We start from the raw sequence: 10,128 nt of genomic DNA, 5'->3' as shown, positions 1-10,128 counted from the left end.
AAACACCTGCTAGCACTTTTCATAAATTATTTTTAATCCTTATAAAAACCCTGCCAGAGAGGTATTATGACGCCCATTTTACAGGCCCAGAAAACTGAGAGTTGAAGAGGTTAAGTCTTCTGCCCAGATTCAAACCCGGGTGATTCCATTCATTGAAGGGACCAAATCTAATTTACATCTTTCCATTAACTCATCCATCTGTCAAAGGATTACAACAATAAAGTCATTATTATTTATAAACCGCTTTAGATGGTATAGAATAAGTGGAGCACTTGCGGGATGACCAGCTGGGTGGCTGGACCGCGGGTCTGAGAAGGCGGGGTTTCTTCCAAGGGAATGTAGCCGCCCCTGCCTCTTAGTTAAGGGTTTGTCTGAGGAGGCTTGGCTTGATACAGGTTGGGGCGTGGTCTTGGGCGCAGATATTACTAAAATAGGCCAAGAGAGGGCGCGGTTTCCCCCGCTAGAAGCGTGGCCTGGAACACTCAGCGCACAGACTGGCCTCCAGTACGCAAGCGCAGGTGCGTCTTAATATTATCTTGCGGAGGAATAATTAGCGAGGAGGAGGCGTGGCTTAAGGAATTACGCAAACATGGAGGCGTAACTCGACTGAATTACCTCGAACAGATTTGCTTCTGTCTCTGAGGGCGTGGCCTACATGGCCCCTCTCCGAAATGAAGGGGTTCGGAATCTAGATTTCCCTCTACGTTGGAGCCGTGGTTTAGGGCGGGACCTCTAGCTGCCCCTCGGCGATTGGCAGTCTCTCTTATGGGGCGTGGCCATACAATATGTCCGTCCTAGTGCGGTCACTTCCTGTGGAGTTTCCACAGCCCAGGGAGGAGGGGAAGAGGACGAGGAGGAGGAGGGCGGTCGTCTGGGGTTAGGTTGGGGGGGTCGGTCAGTCCAGGGCGGGGGATGACTCACGGCCCATCCTATCTACCCAACGCCTACCGCCCGCGCAGATCTGGTTCCATGGCTTAGCAGAGGAGGAGGTGGTAGCGAGCTGGGGGGCAAGGGAACTCTTATTTTGTTAGGGGGACCGGGCCGAGGCCCGACCGGCCTGGCAGGGCTCGCCCGGTGCCGGGCGTCATGTCTCATGCGGCCGAACAAGCTCGGGACGGCGTAGAGGCCAGCGCGGAGGGCCCTCGAGCTGTGTTTGTGCTGTTGGAGGACCGCAGGCCGGCCGACTCGGCCCAGCTGCTCAGGTGCGAGACCTCTTGTGTCCGGGAGTGCCAGCTGGGGTTCTCTGGGGCCTGATCATAGGGCAGCCGAGTCTCAGACTGTGATTGGAAGCCCTCGGGGTAGGCTTGGAAGAGGAGGTTGGGGCGCCGGTCTTGTGGGTGGACACCTGAATGCCCCCCACCCCCACCCCGGCTATGGCCTGCTTGAACTGAGACTTAAAGTCTTGGGAATACAATAAGGGGAGCCTGGGTCAGATTTTGGGCACCCTTGACTGGATCTGGAGGGAGTGATTCTAAAAACTGATTGTCCAGAAACTGGCCTAGGAAAGCTGAACTTAGGAGATTCTGATTAGAGGTTGAATTGGGGGTCCTTGTGTTAGCCAAGGCTAAAGCTCTTGGCTGATAACCAAGAGATTGGTGGTTCCAACCCACCAGTCCCTCTGTGGGAGAAAGATGTGACTGCTTCTGTAAAGATTTACAACCCTGGAAACCCTAAGGGTCCATTCCACTCTATCCTATAGGGTCATCATGAGTTGAAATGGACTCGAGGGCAATGGGTTTAAGTCAAGATGAGGGGGATGCATTTGAGGGAACATTGTCAGGTGAGACACTGATTTTAAGGGAATCCTGGAAACCTTTCTCTCAGTGTAGGAAAGGAGTCCTGGGGATCAGACAGAGGTGCTGCTTTGGGAGCTTGGTGACTACCAGCGGCTCTTTGTGGGAGGCATTGGTTGGGGATACTATGAGTCTGGAGGGATTTGGGGTATCTCTGGTATGCTACGGAGACCAGCTTTATAAGTGTATGTGTGACTGAGCAAGAGAGGCAACCTTCACCAAACTCTGACCAGAATAATCCCTTCACCTCTGCCCACCCACCTAGCTGGGTCAGATCCCAGAGATGGAGGTAAAATCCCCTATCCAAAACCCACAAGGGATCGAATAGGAGACAGTTAAGTAGATACAGGGAATGGTGCTGCCTCGTAGCTCAGAGAAGAAGGCCTCAGAACTTACTTGGGAACCCAGAGGAGGAGGGTCTTTTTCCTGGCTCCAGCGGACCTAGAATCCTCCCTCTATCCCAACACAAACACTTGTTCTTTTTATCCCCACCTCCCAGTTTTTCTCTCAGCCCCTGGGTGTAATCTTGAATCTGTCCCTAGAGCAGAAATGCGCACCAATTGCACCTTCCTGCCTGAGTAGGTCCTCCTCTCATTCTTCTATCAATAGTCTTGGGAACCCTAGCCCTTCCTGTCTGCGTCCCTACCCAGCAACCATCTCCCAACTATGAAATCAGTGTGTGTGAGCATGGAAGGGGCTTTGCCTACTTTCTGCCTGGGTTTGTGCTAAGCTCAGCAACAACCCATGCTTCCTCTTCCCAACTTCCTGGATGGTTTTAGGGCCCCATCTGAGGGTGAGGAGAAGGAAGACAGATCTTTGGATGGAGAGGGGAGAGAGAATTATTGTCTAGTGAAATCACCTGTAATTTCTCAGGATTCTAAATCTTTGAATGTAAAGATGCATATCCACCTATGTGCCTCCTGCATACTAGGGTTTTCACACCCAGCATGGAAGGCTAGACAGGAGCCTTTCTGTGTATCGATTCACTGTCTCGTAATTTATAACAACCTAGATCATCACAGCAGTGGAAATAGTTGAAAGGGAGGAGTGTACATGGCTTATCATTTTGTGTGTCAGTGGGCGTTGGGGGTGTGTGTGTTTTGATCTATCCAAAAAAACAGGAGAAGGCTGGGAAGGCTCCTCCCACCAAGAAAAGAATGCTTGTATAAAGTGGATCATCTATCCAAATCCTCCGTCTTGGAAATCCAGACAGTTGGAGTGAGGGGAGCCTTGGCTATTTCCATTTTGTATTTGGGTATGTGTTGGCATCCTGTAGACGCTGGCTAGAACTGGGGAGGAAATCATTTGCAAAGTAGTATATCCTTATATAAAGTGAATCAGTCCCTACTCCTCTTTGTGATTAATTCAATTTGATTTATTTCTTTTTGCTACAATAGATTGTTATGCTGAAGGATACCCCATACATGGGGTTTCCCTGTGTGTGTGTGTGTGTGTGTGTGTGTACACTGATGTGTACACATCCAGCTGTTAGGAAGATAGTAGGCTATATGGGGCTGAGAGAACTCTGAATGCAAAGTCTGGAATTCTGTAAAGTGAATCATTATTCCTAAATTCTGAATTTCTATTTTCCTCCAACCCAGGTTCTTATTACATGTGATTATTAGAGTGAGGTGGGGGTGGGGTGGAGGCATTCTTATTATTTTGAATCTTAAGTGACTATGGATGACACAGAGTGTTTGGAGTGGGGAGAAGAGAGGACGTGGGAATTCATGGTGGTAATACCCAATGGGGTCGTTGAATGTGAGGGGGTACAGGCTGTTCCCTTTTCTCTCCCTTTGTTTGTTTCTCTGAAAGATGAGGGTAATGAGGTGTCCCTCCCTACAGCCACTTACCATCACTCCTACCTTCCCCTCACCCTCAGCCTGAATTCTTTGCTTCCGGAATCTGGAATTGTTGCTGACATAGAATTAGAAAACGTCCTTGATCCTGACAACTTCTACGAACTCAAAAGCCAGCCCCTATCCCTACGCTCAAGGTATGACTCATCTATTGGACTCCCCTCCCAATTCATCAGCTTGCCAGTCCCCTCTTGATAGTCATAGGCCCTTAGCGCCCAGTCCAACCCATTTTTTCTCTCACCAGCCTTCATTTTCCAGATGGTAAAATAAGGGCCAGAAAGCATATTACACAGGAAAGCAGATGGCCAACCTAGGATGCTGATATCTCAGGCAAGACCTCCCTGCCCCCCACCCCCACCTGCATACACATTCATATATGCCTTGAGTACCCAGGGACGGGATAGGCCTGCAACAGCTCAGGTCCAGGTGGGCAGAGCAGACTCTATACCCATAACCTCAGCTCAGTCCCCTCCCTCACTCAACAAATACCTCCACCCCTTGAGGAACCCTTGCTGGTTCCTTAGTTCCTCCTGCTTGGAAGTTTAAATGTGCTGAGTCATGGGCCAGGGCTCTAAGAGAGGGGAGGGGACCTGGAAGAGGGGCAGGAAGAGAGGATTGTGAAATCACTCAGATTTTCAAGACTGACTAGCAGCGCATGGGACTAGAGGCCCAAGCAGGAGAAAAAGAGATGCCCATCCCAGGAACTCTGGGTATAACAGATGTCCCAAATTAGACTTTATGCGTTCATTCTACTGCTACCACCCCAATCCTGCTTCCTGCTGCTCTTCAAACAGGATCTATCCAGTCTCCCAGAGTTGAGAAGTAGCATCCTCACTCAGTATATGAACAGACTTAAGTCATAGCTTCACCACTAAGAACTGAAAGGTGATAATCCCCCACCAGACCGTGACCCCTGAGAGCAGGACCGGTCCTGGTCCCTGTATTTCCCCCACCAGACCAAAACCCTAAAGACACAACCAGTCCTGGTCCCTGTGTCTCCCCCACCAGACTGTGACTCCTGAGAACAAAACAATCCTTATCCTGTATCTCCCTCACCAGACCATGACCCTGAAGGCAGGAGCAGGCCGGTCCTAGTCCCTGTGTGTCCCTCATCAGACTGACTCCTGAGAGAAAAGACAAGCCTGGTCCCGTGTTTCCCCCTCCACATTATGACCTTCAAAGACCACAAACAGACCCAGCTCCTATGTCTTCTTATCACACTGTATGATAAGCACTGGACTGCCAACTGAACAGTCAGCAGTTTAAACTCACCAGTCATTCCCTGGGAAAAAGATGAAGATTTCTGTCCCCATAAACACTTACAGCCTCAGAAACCCTATACAGAGTCACTGTGACTCAGAATAGACTCTGTGGAAGTGGTTTTTTTTTTTTTGATGACCCCTTAGGCTTACCTGTGGCCCAATATTTCCCATCCACAGCCTCCCAATATCACTGCAGGCCACCCCAGCCACCCCAGCTACACTCTCTGCATCGTCTTCTGCAGGGGGCTCCAGGACCCCTGCCATGTCGTCATCTTCTTCATCACGGGTCTTGCTGCGGCAGCAGCTAATGCGAGCACAAGCCCAGGAGCAGGAGAGGCGTGAGCGTCGGGAACAGGCCGCAGCCGCTCCCTTCCCCAGTCCTGCACCTGCCTCTCCTGCGATTTCTGTGGTTGGTGTCTCTGCTGGGGGCCACACATTGGGACGTCCCCCTCCGGCTCAGGTGCCCAGGGAGGTACTCAAGGTAAGATGAAGTCTAAAGGCCATGGGAGGGGTTACTTGGAGACTGAGGAGCTGGGGGTGACCTGGGAGTACTTGTGGCTTTTGGGCAAGGCACTAGGGGTTCCAAGGAAGGTCTAAGGTACTGTTAAAGTGGTCTGTGATAGTGTCCTCTTGTGTTTAGGGTTTCTGGGGTATCCATCTTCAGTTGTGAGAGGTTCTTAGAGCCTTGAAGATGTCTTAGTGAACCACGGAGGGTTGTGAACTCTCACAGTGGGTCCTGGGATCTGTGAAGTAACTTTGTAGGAAGAGCTTCATGTCTGAGGAGGCGTCAAAGAGTTCAAGGAAAATTGAATTAAAAGATAATGGAATTTTTCCATGAGCTTTTTGAAGCTCCCTCATATGTGTGATATATTAAGAATTCTTTGGGGTTCATTAGGGTATCTTAGGAAGCCATGTATGGTTCCCAAGATCTTTTAGGTGTTATCAGAGACTAGGAAAGTTCTTGGGAACTGGGACAGGGTATTCCAAAAACTGTGAGGGATCTCGTCATCTATGGGTGGGTCTTGGGGGCTGTGAAAGATTCTAAGAAAAGGAGTCTGGGTCTTAGGGGAACTCACCAGTATTTTTGGGATGAGGAGTATCTCAGATTCTGAGCCGAGTGTGCCCACCTGTACTTGGGAGCAGATGAGTTATGGGGTCAGGCTGGGACTCAGTTACTCCTCTAAGTTCTGTTTTACTTTGCCTCTCCCCTGCCTCCTATCTCTTATCCCATAGGTGCAGACTCATCTGGAAAACCCAACACGCTACCACCTACAACAGGCACGCCGGCAACAGGTGAAACAGTACCTGTCCACCACACTTGGGCCCAAACTGGCCTCCCAGGCCCTCACCCCACCACCAGGGCCCACGAGTGCCCAGCCACTCCCTGCTCCTGAGACTGTCCATGCTACTGGTCCTGCAGGCAGCGCTCCCAACAGTCCCATGGCGCTGCTCACCATTGGGTCCAGCTCAGAGAAGGAGGTGAGTAGCTGTAGACAGCTCTCTCATCCTCCCTACTTCTCATCCAACCTCTCCTAACCCTGTTCCATATTTCTGTTTTCCCCCAGATTGATGATGTTATTGATGAGATCATCAGCCTGGAGTCCAGTTACAATGATGAGATGCTTAGTTATCTCCCTGGAGGCACTGCAGGGCTACAGCTCCCCAGCACGGTGAGACCCTAAAATGCGAGCTTGACCTGAAAATTTGGGCATCCTGTCATGGAGGCCTCACTTACTGCTGGCTGTGTATATATAGATAGACCTTTACCTTGGATCGTACTGAGCCAGGAGTCCTTATGAAAAGACTGGACTTAGTTTTGGACTGAACCAAGAGAGGTGGGGCTTATAGAGTTTGCTGTATACAAGATGGAAAGTTTGTTGAGTTATTGGGGTACTGAGTTATTGGGCTTCTCTGTGGGAGGTACCAAGAAGTGGGAATCCTGTAACAATTTGAATGTACCAAAGTACTCAGATCATTGGGACATACCCAGACCATATCAAAAGTCTCAAAACATGATATGGGCTATAGTGCCAAGAGGTTGGGTCCTTGTGGAAAGCTGATAAAACTTTGTAGAGCAAGGAGTGGTTCAAGATGTAGTCATGTCTTGGTTCTAGAACATTCCAAGAGTCTCATAACATCCTTTGGGACATAACAGGTGGCTGTTAACTTCGATTTTTCCAACTTATCAAGAAGATAGAAGCATGTATAAAAATTACAGCAGTTTAATCAGAACTTTTAATTGATTTGGACACAAAGATTGGGGCCTTATGTTCAATAGATCTAGAAGACTGGGGTTCTAAGAGATGAAAACCCATCGAGAAGAGGGACTAATTTATTAATGGGATTAGTATGTTGCCCTGGAGTATATGCAGAATATGAAGGAGAGAACATGATATAGGTAGATATAACAGCAGTTCTGGAATCCTGAGGTCAGAAAGTGCAGCAAGGCATAAAAGTCAAGAGATTCTAGCATTAGGGCAGCAAGAAACCGCGTACCTTATGTGGTGTGACATGATCACAGCAAAAGGCTTCTCAGACCAAGGTCTGAGAAGATGGGGTTGGAGTGTTCCAAATACTCTCTATTGGAATGTAGTGCTGGGAGAGGCTAATGGCCTGGGATGTTGCATTGGAGCAGATAAGGACCAGAAAAGGTTAGTTTTCCAGCATTTCTCCTCAGAGCCAACTCTGAGGTTTAGGAGAAGAGCTTTCAAAATCACTGAAGAGCATGAAGGGCTGGCAGGAGGGGTAGACAGGGTGGAGAGGGGGTGATAAGCAGACCAGATAGGCCCCATTCCCTAGAAAATCAAGGTAGATCTACTTTGTCCTGTTTTCCCTGTTGTGCCATTCCCCTGAAGGAGAAGGAAATGCTCCATATCAAGTTAACCAATCCCTGAGTTGGTGGGTCACCCTTTGAGGTGTATGGAGGGTCAGGAACCTGATTCTGAGAAGGGGATAATTCTGGGGTTTGTTCCCAAACTATTTTTTCTCTCCCTTTCCTGCTCCCAGCTTCCCGTGTCAGGGAATCTTCTTGATGTATACAGTAGTCAGAGCGTGGCCACACCAGCCATCACTGTCAGTAACTCCTGCCCAGCTGAGTTGCCCAACATCAAACGGGAGATTTCTGGTAAGTCCCAAGGTCTTGGACACATTACCCACTCTCTACCCCGAGTTGATCACCCTGAGTTGATCACCATGTCTAGGGTTTAAGAAGGAGTTTAAGCATGCAAAAGGGGGGACAGTTTGCTCTTTTCTTCCCCACATAACCTGGCTTGCAAAATGTGTCCTTTGGACATTTAAACGAATACGTTTGCTTTGTTGATTTGTGAAAAGTGAAATATAGAAGCCACAGGGAGGAAGCAGGATAACTGTTGTTGCAAGGAGGGAATTGTAAGCATTTAGATGAAACCAAACATATGATTGGTTGAGGGGAAAGCTGATAATCTTGTCTGTTAACCTTCACTCAATTCATAATAGAAAGTTTTTTTTAAAAATGTCACTTCCCCTTGACTCACCACACCCCACCTCAGCAGCTGTAGGTACTACCCTCTTTCACAGTCCCAGAGGTGCTGACCACCCACACTGTCTTGCACTCTCTTTCAGAGACAGAGGCAAAGGCCCTTTTGAAAGAACGGCAGAAGAAAGACAATCACAACCTAAGTAAGTGAGAGAGTGTGTGCACTTAGAAGTGTGTAGTGCAGCCCTGCCTTCCTCTGAGTCCCAGCCTTTCTTGGGGAGCCCCTTCCCACAGCAGCCCTCAAGCCCCTAGTGTCTCTCCTCCCTCCTTCACCTATCAGTGACTCATTCCCACTGTTTCTTTCTCTCCCCCTACTTCCAAAGTTGAGCGTCGCAGACGATTCAACATTAACGACAGGATCAAGGAACTGGGCACGCTCATCCCCAAGTCGAGTGACCCGTGAGTCTGGGTTGGGAGCACCAGGCCAATGGGGGATGGACTAGGGGTCCTGTTTTCCAAACTTTGTTCCTTGGTGGGGCCATCAGACTGTGTTGCCCTAGGCAGTTCTGTTGCTGCTCATGTGGTCATTTCTCACCCAGCTTTCCTCACCCTCAGCAAAGCTGTAGACCCTTACTTTATGCCCAAGTAAAAATGTTAAGTGCATGATATTATGGACCAAGTGCCTCATCTAGTCCCTACGTGATATATGCACTTAGTTTCCTATTTATATAGTACTTTATTCAAAGGAGCTCAAGTGACACAGTGGTTTAAGCACTTTGCTGCTAACCAAAATGTTAATGGTTCAAACCCACTAAAGGTCTGCTCCTTTAAGGACTTACAGTCTCAGAACCCATATAGGGCAGTTCTACTCTGTCCTGTAGGGTTGCTATGAGTCAGAATCCACTCAGTGACAAGGGATTTGTTTTGTTTTTAATTCCAGAAACATTTATTTAGCTTTTGCTTTGTGTCAGGCACTGTCCTAAACCTTGCAGATACCAGAAAGACCAAAACAGAAAAACACTGACCTCATGAAGCTGATATTCTAGTGGGGGCAAGCAGACAGTAAATAAGATAAATAAGTAAATACATGAGCTATTGATGAGTGTGATAGAAAAGAAACAAGAAATGGAAGAAGATGGGGAAGTACTGGGGTGGTATGTTAGTTTCCTAGGACTGATGTAACAAAATACCACAAAGTACATGGCTTTATAAGGACAGAAATGTATTATCTCATAGTTCTAGGAGAAGTCCCTCTCAGCACCTGGTAGCCGCCAAGTGTTCCTTACCTTTCCTTTGATTCTCTGTATCTTTTCTTTTATAAAATCACTCATATTGGATTAGGATCCATCCTTCTCCAACATGACCTCATGTTAACTGATGACATCTTCAAAGACCCTATTTCTAAACAAGGTCATGTTCATAAGACCAGGAGTTAGGACTTCTACATATATGGGGGAACATACTCAACCCATCACAGTCTGTTCTCTGCCCCCCAAATCCATGTCCTTCTGACATGCAAATACATTCACCCCATTCCAGCAACCTCTAAATGTCCTAATCCATTTCAGCATCCATCTTGAAGTCTAAAATCTCATCATCTAAATCAGTTATGGATGTGAGACTCTGGGTATGATCCATCCTGGGGCAAAATTCCTCTCCCTCTGTATATATGTGAAACTTAGAATATAAGTACATACTTCTAAAATATGAGGGGGCTTCAAAAAGTTCATGGAAAAATTCCATTGCCTTTTTTTTTTTTT

At 48.1% G+C, this 10,128-nt stretch overlaps 1 protein-coding gene across 2 annotated transcripts in view; it reads left to right on the top strand.

The window, feature by feature from the left end:
* Nucleotides 1–1,082: 1,082 nt before the first annotated feature.
* The window catches only part of TFE3 (transcription factor binding to IGHM enhancer 3), an 18,379-nt gene continuing 9,333 nt past the window's right edge, over nucleotides 1,083–10,128 (top strand). The window contains exons 1-8 of one of the 2 annotated variants that reach the window (XM_006876671.1): nucleotides 1,083–1,202; nucleotides 3,676–3,789; nucleotides 5,092–5,395; nucleotides 6,148–6,393; nucleotides 6,480–6,584; nucleotides 7,921–8,038; nucleotides 8,515–8,571; nucleotides 8,752–8,827. In XM_006876671.1, the coding sequence (XP_006876733.1) occupies nucleotides 1,087–1,202; nucleotides 3,676–3,789; nucleotides 5,092–5,395; nucleotides 6,148–6,393; nucleotides 6,480–6,584; nucleotides 7,921–8,038; nucleotides 8,515–8,571; nucleotides 8,752–8,827 (1,136 nt within the window). In that variant the 5' untranslated portion in view covers nucleotides 1,083–1,086. Of the gene's footprint in view, nucleotides 1,203–3,675; nucleotides 3,790–5,091; nucleotides 5,396–6,147; nucleotides 6,394–6,479; nucleotides 6,585–7,920; nucleotides 8,039–8,514; nucleotides 8,572–8,751; nucleotides 8,828–10,128 lie in introns of those variants that run through there. The other variant, XM_006876672.1, reaches the window with a different exon arrangement.

Source organism: Chrysochloris asiatica, unplaced genomic scaffold, assembly GCF_000296735.1.
Source record: "Chrysochloris asiatica unplaced genomic scaffold, ChrAsi1.0 scaffold00404, whole genome shotgun sequence".
In the NCBI taxonomy this organism is placed as follows: domain Eukaryota; kingdom Metazoa; phylum Chordata; class Mammalia; order Afrosoricida; family Chrysochloridae; genus Chrysochloris; species Chrysochloris asiatica.
Note: the sequence above shows the minus strand (reverse complement) of the source record. Positions and strands in the feature narration are given on the sequence as shown.